Source organism: Rhamphochromis longiceps, linkage group LG5 (assembly GCF_057381845.1).
Source record: "Rhamphochromis longiceps isolate RC_006_pf linkage group LG5, R_longiceps_female_GT1.1, whole genome shotgun sequence".
Lineage (NCBI taxonomy): Eukaryota > Metazoa > Chordata > Actinopteri > Cichliformes > Cichlidae > Rhamphochromis > Rhamphochromis longiceps.
This window is the reverse complement of record NC_140561.1, coordinates 2,357,726-2,373,437: the sequence shown is the minus strand read 5'-3', so window position 1 is coordinate 2,373,437 and position 15,712 is coordinate 2,357,726. Positions and strand designations below refer to the sequence as shown.

Below are 15,712 nucleotides of genomic sequence, written 5' to 3'. Positions count from 1 at the left end.
GTATAATGTTAAATGTTTGTCATTTAAATGTTCTTCTAAAAAGTCAAAGTCTGTTTCGCTTCTTCCCTTCAGCCAGTTGTCCCAGATAACTGGATTTTTAATAACTTACTACAGTTAAACCAGGACGAAACACAACTATTAGGGCTAAAGCTAAAGGTCAGAAATTTCTTATAAATTGTTTCTGGAGAGTGTTACAAATTGTTACTTCAGCATTATCAGTGATGCTGACCTCACTTTCCAGGACCATATCTACAATATATAGAACAGTTTTTATCTAAGAAAATTGGAAATGTTAGCACCTTTACCAAAGAAATCTCCCCATGTTGTCATTTGGCCGTACTACTGTCCTGGGTTTTAGTTAAAAATAAAATATCATGAGATTATACCTATGCTCAGATGATTACTGCTTTAGCCTTCAAAAAGACATATGAAGCAGGTCATGCTTTGCAATTTGATTAACAAGTCGCTAATCCATGAAAATGTAGTATCCCTGAGATCCTTCCTTTGTTTGTGACACATTTCAAAACATCAAAATGTAGATGGTCAAAATGCTCAACTTCAGCCCTCACAGCAGGAGCTCATTAACATACGGCTAACACAGAGGCCACACACACTCATATATATATATATATAGAGAGAGAGAGAGAGGGATAGAGATCGAGTCTAGTTAAGGCGTAGTCACTTGTAAACTTTTGTAAACCTAGCTAGCCTGGGACCTCCATCTTTGACATTCATTGTCCAATATATCCACTATCCTTCTTCTCCACAAGTCTAAATGATAAATTCCCCCTCCAAAATAAAGCAAAAATGGTCAACACACTAATACTCATTTTCAAATAAATACTCAAAATTGTTGTTATAACCAGCTAGTCTATGAAGGAGCTGGACCTTAGAGCCATCCCCACAAACAGTACACAGAAGCCCACAATGTGTTAAATAGCAGCAGGCAACACAAGTTGTAACATGTTTCATAACAAGTAATCTCATGACTAATGTAAAGGGAGATATTAATAGAACAAACAGAATCTGCTCTTCCGCAAATAGGCGAAACAGCTAATATTCTTATAACCACTGGTTTGTACATGACCACCTTGTTGACTTACCGGTGTGGTAGGAGAAAGGCCTGTGCTTTTCATCCCTCATTATGCGGTGCCTAAGTGTCACTGACAGGTCCTCCTGGATGGGGACTGCTGCTGTTTGATTGGCTGATTCTGCGGTAAGACTTGGGTAAGAGTGAAGTGGATTGTAAGTATTTGCTTTTAGTTGGTCTTTTCGAACAGGCGGTGGTTTAGTAGGCTCTTTTTCAGTCTGTTCCTTCTCCCGTGCACCACAGTAAGGCATCTTACCAAATAAATGCTTTGCTGCTATGTTGCTATCCTTCCTCTTTGCCCTGCTTAAACCTCCCGATCCTTTCCTCTCCTTGTCTTTTTTCTCTTCTTCTTCCTTCTCATCATCCGTAGCCTCGCCTTCCCTCTCTCTGTCCTCTCCTTGACCTTTGCAGTTTTCTCTGTCCTCACTCCCAGCTTCATTATTATCCTTAACTGCTGCACTGACAACAGCAGGCGTGTCTTTCATCTGCTCACTGGCTTTGGTAGCCTGGTGGTGAGAGGTGGGATTGTGGTTGGGTGCTCTGCTTGGCCAAATGTAGCTGGGAAAAGAGGAAATGACACCACCACTGAAGCCCAGGCCAGCCAGTAAAGTGCTGGTCACCACAGATGCCACAGTTGCTTGACTACCACTGGAGGATGGACCAATGCCTGTTGCCATAGAGACAAATGAGAAGGGGATACCAGATGAAGTCCAAGTTGATGAGCCAGAGGAAATGGGAGCCATATCAGCCGAGGAGGCTGGAGACAGTGTTGGCTGAGAAAGGAAAAAAATGTAGTTAATACAAAGACGCATCGTCAGTCATCCCATGAACTCACTGAGCTTTGACATTATAATGAAGAAAATTACAACTAATGTAAACTGTGAGATTTCACTCACCTTGTTTGTTCCATTTATTTGTTTTACCAAATCTTTTTATCTTATACAGAGTAGAAACTGCAAATTCTCAAATACAACCATATACATCAGAGTATTACGTTGTATCATAATAATGAGAGTGCACAGCATGAGCATCATGTGCAACAAAGATTATGACAGGACATCTCTGTGTGGAAAAAAATGAAGTTTACGATCTGCTTGTAAAACATGATGGCAGGGTTTTAGTATGTCAATAATAATATCATGAATCCTTTTCGGGTAACACACATTACAGATATTACATACCTGTCTGACATACATTTACCTGATTATAAGTTAAATTATTTGATTATATATGCAAAATCAGAACAAGATTAAAGGGTCAGACTGAGCTTTAAAACTAGAAAACGTCAAAATATGTTTCAATTTTTAAGGGTCATTAGAAATGGGCAAAGATTTAAAAACCTTTGAAGAAAAAAAAACTGACATTAGAACTTTGAGGCCTTAAGGCAGGGCTGCCCAATCCCAGTCCTCGAGAGCTACCGTCCTGCAGCTTTTAGATGCATCCCTACTCCAACACAGCTGAATCAAATGAATGGCTTGTTATCAGGCCTTTGCCAAACACGATGGCATGTTGAAGAGGTAATCAAACCATTTGATTCAGCTGTGTTGGAGTAGGGATGCATCTAAAAGCTGCAGGACGGTAGCTCTCGAGGACTGGGATTGGGCACCCCGGCCTTAAGGTGTCATATGACGTGAGATCAGTCACATGAAAAACAGAACATTAACACTGTTAACCTCTTAATCGCTTTCATCAAGAATTCTTTGATTCGTGTGAAATGTGAAATTTATCTGAACTATGGTCAATAATTTACCAGTGACTAGTTACAGACATCAATGAATTCTAGGTGAATTCATACCCTTTTAAATGATTGTATGGAATGAAGCAAGAAAGAGAGAATGCAGTTAGAGTTTGGTCGTTTCTGAAAATTTGGTTGCATAAATAAACTAAAATAAAATCTCTTCATCCATATGCATATGAACTTGATTTTTCCTGACTCTAATGCTTATTGAGACACTGATGTTCATATGAGAGAGGCTCACACAGAATCAAAAGTCAATACAGGGAGTGCAGAATTATTAGTAAAGTTGTATTTTTGAGGAATAATGTTATTATTGAACAACAACCATGTTCTCAATGAACCCAAAAAACTCATTAATATCAAAGCTGAATGTTTTTGGAAGTAGTTTTTAGTTTGTTTTTAGTTTTAGCTATTTTAGGGGGATATCTGTGTGTGCAGGTGACTATTACTGTGCATAATTATTAGGCAACTTAACAAAAAACAAATATATACCCATTTCAATTATTTATTTTTACCAGTGACACCAATATAACATCTCCACATTCACAAATATACATTTCTGACATTCAAAAACAAAACAAAAACAAATCAGCGACCAATATAGCCACCTTTCTTTGCAAGGACACTCAAAAGCCTGCCATCCATGGATTCTGTCAGTGTTTTGATCTGTTCACCATCAACATTGCGTGCAGCAGCAACCACAGCCTCCCAGACACTGTTCAGAGAGGTGTACTGTTTTCCCTCCTTGTAAATCTCACATTTGATGATGGACCACAGGTTCTCAATGGGGTCCAGATCAGGTGAACAAGGAGGCCATGTCATTAGTTTTTCTTCTTTTATACCCTTTCTTGCCAGCCACGCTGTGGAGTACTTGGACGCGTGTGATGGAGCATTGTCCTGCATGAAAATCATGTTTTTCTTGAAGGATGCAGACTTCTTCCTGTACCACTGCTTGAAGAAGGTGTCTTCCAGAAACTGGCAGTAGGACTGGGAGTTGAGCTTGACTCCATCCTCAACCCGAAAAGGCCCCACAAGCTCATCTTTGATGATACCAGCCCAAACCAGTACTCCACCTCCACCTTGCTGGCGTCTGAGTGGGACTGGAGCTCTCTGCCCTTTACCAATCCAGCCACGGGCCCATCCATCTGGCCCATCAAGACTCACTCTCATTTCATCAGTCCATAAAACCTTAGAAAAACCAGTCTTGAGATATTTCTTGGCCCAGTCTTGACGTTTCAGCTTGTGTGTCTTGTTCAGTGGTGGTCGTCTTTCAGCCTTTCTTACCTTGGCCATGTCTCTGAGTATTGCACACCTTGTGCTTTTGGGCACTCCAGTGATGTTGCAGCTCTGAAATATGGCCAAACTGGTGGCAAGTGGCATCTTGGCAGCTGCACGCTTGACTTTTCTCAGTTCATGGGCAGTTATTTTGCGCCTTGGTTTTTCCACACGCTTCTTGCGACTCTGTTGACTATTTTGAATGAAACGCTTGATTGTTCGATGATCACGCTTCAGAAGCTTTGCAATTTTGAGACTGCTGCATCCCTCTGCAAGATATCTCACTATTTTTGACTTTTCTGAGCCTGTCAAGTCCTTCTTTTGACCCATTTTGCCAAAGGAAAGGACGTTGCCTAATAATTATGCACACCTGATATAGGGTGTTGATGTCATTAGACCACACCCCTTCTCATTACAGAGATGCACATCACCTAATAGGCTTAATTGGTAGTAGGCTTTAGAGCTTATACAGCTTGGAGTAAGACAACATGCAGGAAGAGGATGATGTGGACAAAATACTCATTTGCCTAATAATTCTGCACTCCCTGTAGTGTTGATTCACATCCATTATCCTTACCATTCCAGTTTTTACAATCCTCGTCCCTTCAAAGATCCTGGTAGTGTTCGCTAAAACAAGAGAAAGAAAATAGTATCTACAGTGAAATGCAGGACTGAGGAACACTTAAACAGATGTTTGCAAACTAGTTTGAGTCCACTATAAGCTCATTAACCACTTCATGAAACAATGTAAATGTAAGTCACTGAATACATATTAAGGAAGCTAATTAACTGGATGTAATTAAATTGAATTATTACACTTTCAGTTGTCTGTCCTTTAGTCTGCAGCTACTGATACATCACTAGCTTACATTAATAACCTTAATATGAATGACTAAAATATTATGATCAAAGGAATAAGTAATAATACATTTTGAAATATTAAGGTTATTATGGCTTATACACCAATAATATGCAGGGCTGATGGAAATACTGATAGTAAGGAAGACATTGGAGAAGAGAATGTGTGAATTCGTAACACACACACTTAGAGTGTGTGTGTGTGTGTGTGTGTGTGTGTGTGTGTGTGTGTGTGTGTGTGTGTGTGTGTGTGTGTGTGTGTGAGCACGTACTACCTCTAAAAAGCATACTCTGACTGAAGTCACTGCGCATGTCATTAGTGCAGACAGCCTGGACTCGAAAGAGGTAGAGCACATCGGGGGAGACAGGAGAAATGATGGCCTCCTGGACAACAACACAAGTTGCAGCAAGAAAATCGGTAAGTTTGGCATGCTGAGTTATGTCAATGAGAAATCTTTATGTCTTCCTCCAAGTAAATGACAGTAGGTAGCATATGTTAGCAGAGTGGGAATAAAACTAAACATTTGTAAACCTGAAATGCCTTTTTCTATGATATGCAGTTAATTCCATCAATGTGACTTAAAGTGGTCACTTTTCATGTGGAAAAGTTTGTTTTTTTAAATATTTGACTGCTTTTTCTAAAATTACTATTTTAAAATATGAATGGTATATAATAATAATGGTATATAATATAATTATGACTGATGGCTGTTTGTTGGAATGTAGCCTGAATGCATTTCATAAATGTAAGGGGGTGGACAGAAAAACTTTTGCCAGTTCAAACATATTTTTCAAGTTTGATTTTTAGAATTTCGTGGTCAACAGTATCAAATGCTTTTTTATAGATCTAGAAAGACTCCAAGTGCATACTTCTTGTTATCCATACATTCTGTTATTTCTGTTTATTAAAAAACCTTTTAAAAAAAACCCCAAAAAAACAAAAACATTAAAAGCACAGTTTCAGTGCTATGTAGCACTCTGGCATCTAACCGAAATGTTTCAGAGATGCCATTTTTCCCAGAAAAGCCTGGAGCGGAAGGAAGACAATTCTTCTCCAGGACCTTGACAAAGTGAATGAAAACAGCAGAAATCTGGGGGATAAGAAAAAGCTGGAGGAGTGATATGAGACCTGATAGCAGCAACCTTATTGACTACCAAAGCCTGAAGTAGAAGTGACGAGTTCAGAGAATAGGCTTAACTAGTAAATCATCTTTATTCTTAACCAAATTCTTAACCCTATAATAATCCAAGTATAAGTGTGATTAATATGTTAAATTACAAATGTAGTTTGAGTAGTGAAAATGACTGGTCTAATGTCTGAATTTTGTGTGTGTTGACATTATCCAGCTTTGACCTTTTAGTGTCTGCAGGAATGTGGGAAATATAAGTATGTCGTCAGTCCATCATTATGCATGATTTGGCATGGTAATAATTATAGCACTGGTGAACACAGAACCTTAATTCATATGTGATTATGTTTAATTCTGATCAGGGGCACTTTCTTTTAATGCCTGACTTCTAAAATACTTGATTTAATAAAAAGAAAATGTATTAATTATATTTTCAATAAACTGAGTTAATGTCACGGTACAGAACCTGAACCATGGCTACAAAACCTAGGCTGAAGCCAAAAGCAGCCACAAATATTGGTGTTCAACCCGGTCAAAAGCTTTTTGTTGGTCTAGAGAAATGAGACCCAAAGAGCTAGAGAGGTCCAAAACATCCCTAATCAAAGTGACATTATCACTTATCAGCCTGCCGGGGACGCAATACGTTTGGTCCCCATGAACAACAGAAGCCATCACGTCACGAAGCCTGGTGGCCAGGACTTTGGAGAAAATCTTATAGTCTGTACAGAGCAACGATACCTATCTCCAGTTCTTCAAACTGCGCAGATCTCCCTTCTTTGGCAGCAGAATGATGACCGCCCGTCTACAGCTCAGAGGCGGCAAGCCTTTCTGCAGACTATCTGTGACAACCTCCAGCAAATCCTCAGCCATCACAGACCAAAAGTCTTTGTAGAACTCAACAGGAAGGCCATCCATGCCAGGAGCTCTACCATTCTGAAAACTCATCAGAGCAGCATGAAGTTCACGCAAAGTTGGCTGAACCTCCAGTTTTCGATTGGTTTCAGCCGCCACCTGAGGGAGTCCCTTGAAGAATCTATTGCACAAACTAGGATTTTCTGAGAAATCACTCTTAAAAAGGTCCTTATAAAAGCTGACAGCAAACTGTCTGATCTCAGAAGGATCCGAGATTATTGAGCCATCGTGAGACAGAGAGTGAATAATTTTTCTTTGCCCATTCTTCTTTTCCAGTCCAAAGAAAAAGTGAGATGGGGCATCCATCTCCGTGACACTGAGGAAACGTGACCTGACCAAAACCCCTTTGGCTGTCGTGCCCAACAGGTCAGCTAAAAAAGCCTTTTTGGATTTGAGGGAATCTAAAAGCCCCCGGTTTCCTGTAGACACCGCTAAACTCTGCAGTTCTACCACCTGAGTCTCTAGGTTTCTCATAGATCTGGTTATGTCTCTAGTCACATCACGAGTGAACTGTTGACACAATTGTTTGATCTGACACTTCCCAAAATCCCACCACTGCTGGATACATGCAAAGTCAGATTTAGATTTCCAGTGAGTGAGCCAAAAAAATTCAAAAGCTGTCCTAAAAGTGTTGTCATGTAACAGGGCCATATTGAAATGCCAGTAGGCACTCCTTACATGAACATTTTTAATGAAAACAGAACAATGAACCAGACAATGATCAGAGAAACCAACAGGGGTTATCTGACAGTCCTTAAAATACTCAAATGATGTTTAAATGAGTATATGCGATCCAGTCTTGCCAAAGATAAATGATTGTCCTTAGAATGACTCCATGTGTACTGCCACAGATGTCCATTGAAAAACCTCCACACATCTGACAGGTCCACAGCTGCAGCCAGCTGCCTAAGCCTGCGAGAGGATGCAGGATGAGGTTCGATGTGGTTCCTATCCAAAGGTGGGTTAGCAGTACAATTGAAATCCCCACACAAAAACAAATACTCATCATCGCTAGAAACCTTAACAGTATCACACAGGACATCTAAAAAACCCATTCTGTCCACTCCTTTAGTTGGTGCATATACATTGAGAAAAACAAAAGTCACATGTTCATATTTGACTTTAACTTTCAGCAAACACCCCTTGATTATTTCCTCTGCTTCGCAAGAAACAGGTAAAAAATTCTTAGAGAACACAATCCCCACACCTCCACTACAACTGGACTTATGACTACAAAAACATCTCCCCCACAGCCCTTCCTCCAGTCACTCTCATCGTCACCAGTACTGTGAGTTTCTTGAACCAACATAAGATCCAATTTCTTTAGGTTCATAAGCTCAAAAAAAAGCAGCTCTTTTTACCTCATCTCTAACACCATTCAAATTTAATGTGCCTATCTTGAATTCAGACATGAGAGAAGCGAGACAGAGGAAAAAAGACAGTGACATATAGAGTGTGTTCCTAAACATCATCGTCATCATCAGCAGTAAGTGCTTGAGATCTCACTTTCAAAATCAGTTTCTTTAAACGATAGATCTCTTGGTCTGTCAACACATCATCAATAAAATTCCCTGATTTTTGTCAGGACCCGAGACGACTCAACAAAAAGCTTAAGGTCCGGAAAATAATCCTCCACTTTCACCATCCTGAGGCCTTTGGTTTTCTGCAAGAATTTCCTGATCTCAGCAGGAGAGTACAGATTCTGGTGTTCCTGGCTTAGGGACAAATCACTTTCAGACTCCATGCTGCTCTCTCCTGCTCTGTTTCCTCTCTTAGCTTTCGACATTTTTGTACTACAGTGGGCAGGTTCCGAGCTCTTTCTCTTTTGAGACAACTTCAGCAAATCCTCATCAAGCATGTCGTCATCCTCACAAAGATCATCACACACAGACTCAAGAGTCGTGTCAGCTGTCTGACTGGTGTAAGAAAAAACTGCAGACTGGTCATTAGTCAGATCCGGTTCCACACCATCAACACTTTTCACAATGCCAGTTTCATCAGACCCGTTACTGCTTGGAAAATGCCGGTTTTCCACAGGCGCCTCGGCAGCGGGGTCCACCTCAGCTATGGCAGAGCTCAGCGGGTTTCGCATGAGTGATCGCCGGGTCCCTACCAGGAGATGACCCAATGGCATCATCCGCGGGCTGCGTGTTTCTTCGTCTCTCTGGACAGGAGCGAATTAAATGCCCTTCTCCACCACAACCAAAACATTTCATGCTCTCAGATGAAGCAAACACCATGTAGTTGAAACCCTCTATTTTGAACGTGAAAGACAGGTTCAGCTCGCCAGCGTTGTCTTTGAGGATCATAAAAACCTGCCTTCTGTGACACACATGTTTGAGGAGCACAGATTTGCACCCCAAAGAGACCGTCTTTATGGGCGAAACCAGTTGGCCATACCGTGACAGCTCCTTGGCTAAAGTTTCATTTTTAATAAAAGGAGGCGCATTTGAGATGGTAACCTTTTTAGCAGGGCTAACCAACGGGAGAGCAGGCGTAAAGGTGTCGTGAATGACGACGGCGCTTTCCACCAACTCATTAACTTTAGGTACCTTAACAAGAAAAATAATAATAGCACCGTTCATACGGGAGGCAGATTTCACGCTGTCATAGCCCACCACCTCTCCTACAGCCAAAACAGCTTCTTCCACCGAGCAATTCACAGTCGGTATAAGTTTGACAGCATGACGGCGTGTCAGCTTCTCAAACCCTGCACCACCCTCAGCAGCGGGCACTGTGCCAAGCCAAGACGGTAGCAAAAGCTACCAAACCAGCCGGCAACAAACAAAACACACCAACAACCATGTGTCGAAAAAATAAACACCTGACAGTGAAAGAAGAAAAGAGGAACCCGAAAACAGAAATCCACTCACTCCGACACTCCCATTCCCAGCCCCATTCACTCAGAAAGAGAGAGAGAGGGAGGGAGAGAGGAACAGAAAGACAGAGAGGGAGGAACAGAGAGAGAGAGAGAGAGAGAGAGAGAGAGAGAGAGGAACAGAGACTTTTTGACTTTTCACACAACTTTATTTACACCGAATTAAAAACAAAAACAGAAACAAAAAAAACTGACACAAAAATTCTACCACATAATCACAACATTCATTGTACACCAAACATTAACTAAGGTACCCAGCACACACACTCAAAAGTTAAGCACAAGTGTCCCATCCGCTCCTACTGAACACAAAACCCTTCCAATGCCCCACACAGTTTCAAAGGAGTCCAGACTGTCAGTCAGAGAGTAAAAAGCATGCTCTACTCTCAGACGGGATGCCAACAGGCCCTTTAGACTTTGCACAACATCAGTCCAACCCTGACCTAGCATCAAAACAAACAAAGGTACAGAGAAAGCCTCCCCTAAAGATTCCACCCACTCCTGCAACAAAGAAAATAAACCCACCAGCCGCGGACAACAGACCACTAAGTGCTCCAGCGTCTCCCTTTCTGAACAAAAAGGACAACCCTCCCCAGTGCTCGGGTCCAGGTGGGCCCTGTGTCTGTTCGTGGCTATTGCTCCATGTATAATCCTCCACTGGAGGTCAGCCATCCGTTTTTCAACAGGAGGCTTATACAGGACCCTCCACCTGCCTTTAGGGGTAGAGACCGAAGCAAAAAAACTCAGTCCATTTTGAGTCCCGGATTCCAACCAGAGAGCGGAAATTCAGCAACTTAACACAGCATAAATAAAGCTGCTTCTTGCCACAAGAGCTGAAACTATCCAGCACTGGTGTCCCCAGGGAGAGCAGCATGCCACTCCCCTCAGGCTGCTCCTCAAAGGCAGGACTGCCCATCAATGAAGGGAAAACATATTCACTGTCATCAGCCCATTGATCAGCCAGGACACGGTCTCCAGCAAAGTCTCTCAGTGAAGGCGACAGAGATTGCCAAACGTCCTCCATAATCCTCTCCAGCACTCTGTAGGACTTAATGCCTGTGACACCACCAAGTGCACCCAGAGACATCCTTGTAAGATGACCCAGTTTGACAACACCAGCCTCCACAAACTTGGTCCGTATTGTAGCAGAAGAAAATACAGTGCTGGGAAAAAAGTCATTAAAAAACAGCGGCTCCTCGAAAAGCCACATCCCAGGTCTTGGAGCACGTGCGACCTTCAGCGTCCGCCAGGCGTTCATCACCGAGCTGTAAAATGGCACAAGTCCAGACAGATCCACCTGATCCAACTTCAGAAGAAAGAGGTGTTTATCCAATCCAAGCCGGCCCACTCTCCTAAGCAGCAGCTGAGCAGAAGCCAGCCAGCTGTGACCACAGCCATACAGCAGCCTCTGTGCCGTCTGCAGTCTAAAGGTTGCTGTTCTGGACAAAACATCTATTAGGCCTTGTCCCCCCTCCGCCACAGGAAGATACAGGCCCGCTGCACGAAGCCAATGCTGTCCCGACCAAACAAACTTCACCAGAAGCCGCTGCACCTCCTCCAGAAGACCAGGTGGTGGCACTAAAACAAGCAACCTGTGCCATAAAGATCAGTCAACCAGATTGTTAGCTACCAGAACTCTACCCCTGTAGGACAGGTAGGGGAGCAACCGGTTCCATTTAGACAGCTTAGCCTCCACCTTTTCCCGCACTCCCTCCCAGTTCTGCTTCACGAAGTCATCACTCCCCAAGTAAACCCCAAGAGTTTTAATGCCCCTTCGACCCCAGCGAACGTTCCCAGGAAGCGTGGGAATACTCGACAAGTTCCACTGCCCCACCAAACAAGCCTCACTCTTATCCCAATTTACCCTAGCTGAGGAAGCGTTCCCATACAAAACCAGACATTCCTGCAATTCCTGCACATCCCTTTGATCCATAATAAAAACATTAACATCATCAGCATATGCCGACAGGATATGACAGGAGGGCTCTGAACCATATCCGGCAAAGAAAAACCCCTCAACCTGCTTCTCAGTCTACAGAGAAAAGGCTCAATAGCAATGCTATAAAGCTGTCCAGAGATAGGGCAACCTTGTCTAATCCCTCTCCGAACCAGCACAGGACAACTCAACCCCCCTCCCACCTTCACAACACAGCAAGCATCGCTATACAACAGCTTCACCCAAGTCAGAAACCCCCACCCAACACCAAAGGTCTGCAAGGTAGAAAAAAGAAAATCATGGTCCACACGGTCAAAAGCCTTCTCCTGATCAAGAGAAACGATTAGCATTGTACACTTCACAAATATCAAACACATCTCTCATTAAAAACAAGTTATCAATCAAAGACCTATCTGGAATACAGTAAGATTGATCCACACCAATCAGCAGGTCAATGACCATTTTCAGTCTGTTTGATAAAACCTTGGAGAGAATCTTATAGTCTGCACATAAAAGGGCCGCTGGTCTCCAGTTCTTAAGAAGGGTTAAATCCCCCTTCTTTGGTATGAGAGAGATAACTGCACGCCTGCAGGAAGCTGGAAGTATCCCTCCTACAAAACACTCCTTAAACATGTCCAGCAGGTCCCAACCCAGAAGACTCCAGAAGTGCTTAAAAAAGTCTGAAGGTAAACCATCTATTCCTGGAGCTTTGCCTGATGCCTTCTGAGACACCGCCGCAGACAGCTCATCCAAGGTTATATCCCTGTTCAAAACGTCCAGATCCCCTGGGCTCAGCTGAGGAAGCCCCTGCAGAAGGTCCGAAGCAGAGTCCACATCACAGCCATCCGCACTAAACAAGTCCGTGTAAAAGGCCACTGCATGCCGTCTCATCTCAGCCGGATCCGTGGTCACTCTTCCATCCGAAAGCTGAAGACACACCATTTGCTTTCTGTGAACCACAGATTTCCCCAAATTAAAGAAAAACGTGGTTGGAGCGTCCATGTCCTGGAGCTCCTTTAGCCCTCTCATGTAAAAAATGGTTAAGCTCTTGCCTTTTAGAATGAAGACAGGCATTATCCTGCTGACCAAACTGTGAACCAGAGACAGTCTCCACATGTGTTATATCCTTTTCAAAGTCCTGCACAGTTCTCATGATATTGGCTGTCAAAAGAAAAATATATTGCCGACAGAACACACGAATTTGGGCCTTTCCTACCTCCCACCATTGAGTAAGGGAATCAAAATCACCCTTCCGTGATCTCCAGTAATCCCAAAAATACCTAAAATTGTCACAGAATATCCGATCATGCAACAATTTTATATTAAACCGCCAAAAAGATTTGGATTTGCTGGTGGGAGATAGAAACAGCTCCAGTAAAACTAAATGATGATCCGTAAAAACAACGGGAAAACACTGACAGTTAACAATTCGAGCAGTAAATGAAACAGACACATTAAACCTGTCTACTCTCGCTGCACTAACCCTGCCATCAGTCACTTTCACCCAGGTATACTGCCTGGATGAGGGATGCTTCATCCGCCACGCATCAACCAAGTTAATTGTCCGTAAAGTGTATAGACATTAACAAAAGTAAAAACAAAACCTTCAATTTCAGCCGTCACCAAAAGGACTCTGCCCGCCACCATCTCTATGCTGAAAATAACATTCGCATTTAGAGAAGGAGAAAACAAAATAGCAACTCCTGCGCTAAAACTTGTCCCATGGCTAAGAAACTTCTGCCCTCCCCACCACAGATCCCAGTCTATCTCATTCAAACTGTCAGTATGTGTTTCTTGGAGAAAGACTATATCTAATCTCTTCTGTTTGATCACCTCAGCTAATAAGGCTCTTTTATCGGCATCCCTGCACCCATTCACATTCAAGGAGGCCACCCTCAACCCGTGCACATAAGAGGAAGCCATCAAGAAAGCAAACAGAAAAACCCAGCAGAGATGAAACACCCAGTGTTGTATGATCATAACGTTACAGCGTAAAAAACTCCAGTGTCTCTACCGATTCAGACGCTTCAACTGTTTCCTCAGACCAGTAACATGTTTCTTCAGACGATAACGCTTTTTACCATCCAGCAAGTCCAATCCCACAACCTTCTGAAGAGTCATAGCTGACCGAACGAATTTCTCAACATCAGGGAAATATTCCCTAACATCACCTTTCTACCAAAGGTGCCATCCAGAAAAGCAACGATTTCCTCCAAAGAATACAAATCCGCATTTTGAGAGACACTGTCTGCCACAGAAACATTATCAGAGTCAGAATCACACTCCATGTCATTCGTGTCGTAACCATAACCACCAGCAGGCGTCCGGCGCTGCTGCTCCTCCACCTCTCCGTCCCCCGAGGCAATAACACACTCTACACCCAACTCAGAGCTCCCCATTTCATCCCCAGTCTGCGCCGTACTGACCGCAGGTCCAGCCTCCACCCTCTCTGTCGGCTTGGTCGTAGTCAGGCAATCACTCACCTCACTCCACACCAAAGCCGTAGCACCCGTGGGAGAAACGCCGACCTCACCTCGCACCGAGGGCGCAGCGTCCTCCTGAGAAAGGGCAATTCCACCACGCGCTGGAGGCACAGCTCCAGCCGGGTCCACGGCGGCCTCGCCCTGCACTATAGACACAGCCTCAGCCGGGACAAGAGCAGCTTCGTCCCGCACTAGAGGCACAGCCTCAGCCGGGGCAACAGCGGTCTCACCCCGCGCCGAAGGCGTAGCAACGTCCAACACCTGCTGCCCGCTAACCCCCTCCCCACTATCATCCACAGCAGGTCCCACTGCAAGCTGTCTGTGAGGACACATTAATTTCTTATGACCCACATCTCCACACTCAAAACATTTCATGTTCCCAGAACTAGCATACACCATGTAGAGCCCTTCTTCATGTCTGACACGGAAGGAGACATCCAGTGTCTGTGTGGGGGAGTCCAAAAACATGAACACCTGCCTCCGAAGGGACTGAACATGCTTCAACTTGGCGTCCTTACAGCCCAGACTCACAGTCCGGAAGCCACTGGCAAATCTCCCAAAGCGCTTCAGTTCCTGCTCTAAAGCCGCATTGGGAATAAACGGAGGCACCCCCGACACAGTGATCCGAGTGGAGGGCACTGCGAGGGGTGAAACCTGCATAAATTCATCGTTCAAATACAGGCCACTCTCTATCAGCTGATTGACAAACCCCTGCTCTTTCAAGAATATGACAACCGCTTTATTCATACGTGAAGCAAACGATATGTTTCCATGCCCCACCCACTCACCTACAGCCAACAGCACCTGCTCGACAGTGGTGCTCGGCTGCGGCACCACCCTGACTCCATGCTTCAAAGACAGGGACAGCGTCCCACCGGACGCCATCCCTGTCAAACTGAAACACAAACTACACAACCACAAACAGCTATGAAACAACCATACAATAAACACAGCAAGAACACGGGAAAAAAGCATTCAGTGAAAAAAATCACACACTCACACTCAGACACACCAAACTCACCACCAGCAAACTCCCAGCATGCAGTGCGAGAGAGAGAGAGAGAGAGAGAGAGAGAGGAACAAGAGAGAGAGAGAGAGGAGCAGAGAGAGAGAGAGAGAGAGGGAGAGAGAGAGAGAGAGAGGAACAGATATGAACAAGAGCAGGTGAGACACACATGTTAGTCAAATGGTTGTTTACCAAAAGTATCACCGTATCATAGGTCCTCATGTATCTGGTACCTAGTGTTTCTTTTTGGGTTTGTTATTTTTCAAATTCTACATTTATTAAGTTCTGCAGGCTTGTTTGCACAACAAGGCTGAATAATTATATAAACTTTTCTGAATCTAAATATTGGACTTTTGTAGAATTAAAATAAGTGTAGTGCAGGTCTATGATGATTTTTAGTGCTACT

General features: G+C 43.5%; 1 protein-coding gene across 1 annotated transcript in view; it reads right to left on the bottom strand.

Moving 5' to 3' along the window:
• Positions 1-919: 919 nt before the first annotated feature.
• Positions 920-15,712, bottom strand: part of LOC146669036 (receptor-type tyrosine-protein phosphatase gamma-like) — a 368,084-nt gene continuing 353,291 nt past the window's right edge. The window contains exons 10-12 of the mRNA XM_085405467.1: positions 5,237-5,345; positions 4,681-4,730; positions 920-1,863 (exon numbers count right to left, since the gene is read on the bottom strand). Of these exons, the coding sequence (XP_085261593.1) occupies positions 1,063-1,863; positions 4,681-4,730; positions 5,237-5,345 (960 nt within the window). The 3' untranslated portion in view covers positions 920-1,062. The remainder of the gene's footprint in view (positions 1,864-4,680; positions 4,731-5,236; positions 5,346-15,712) is intronic.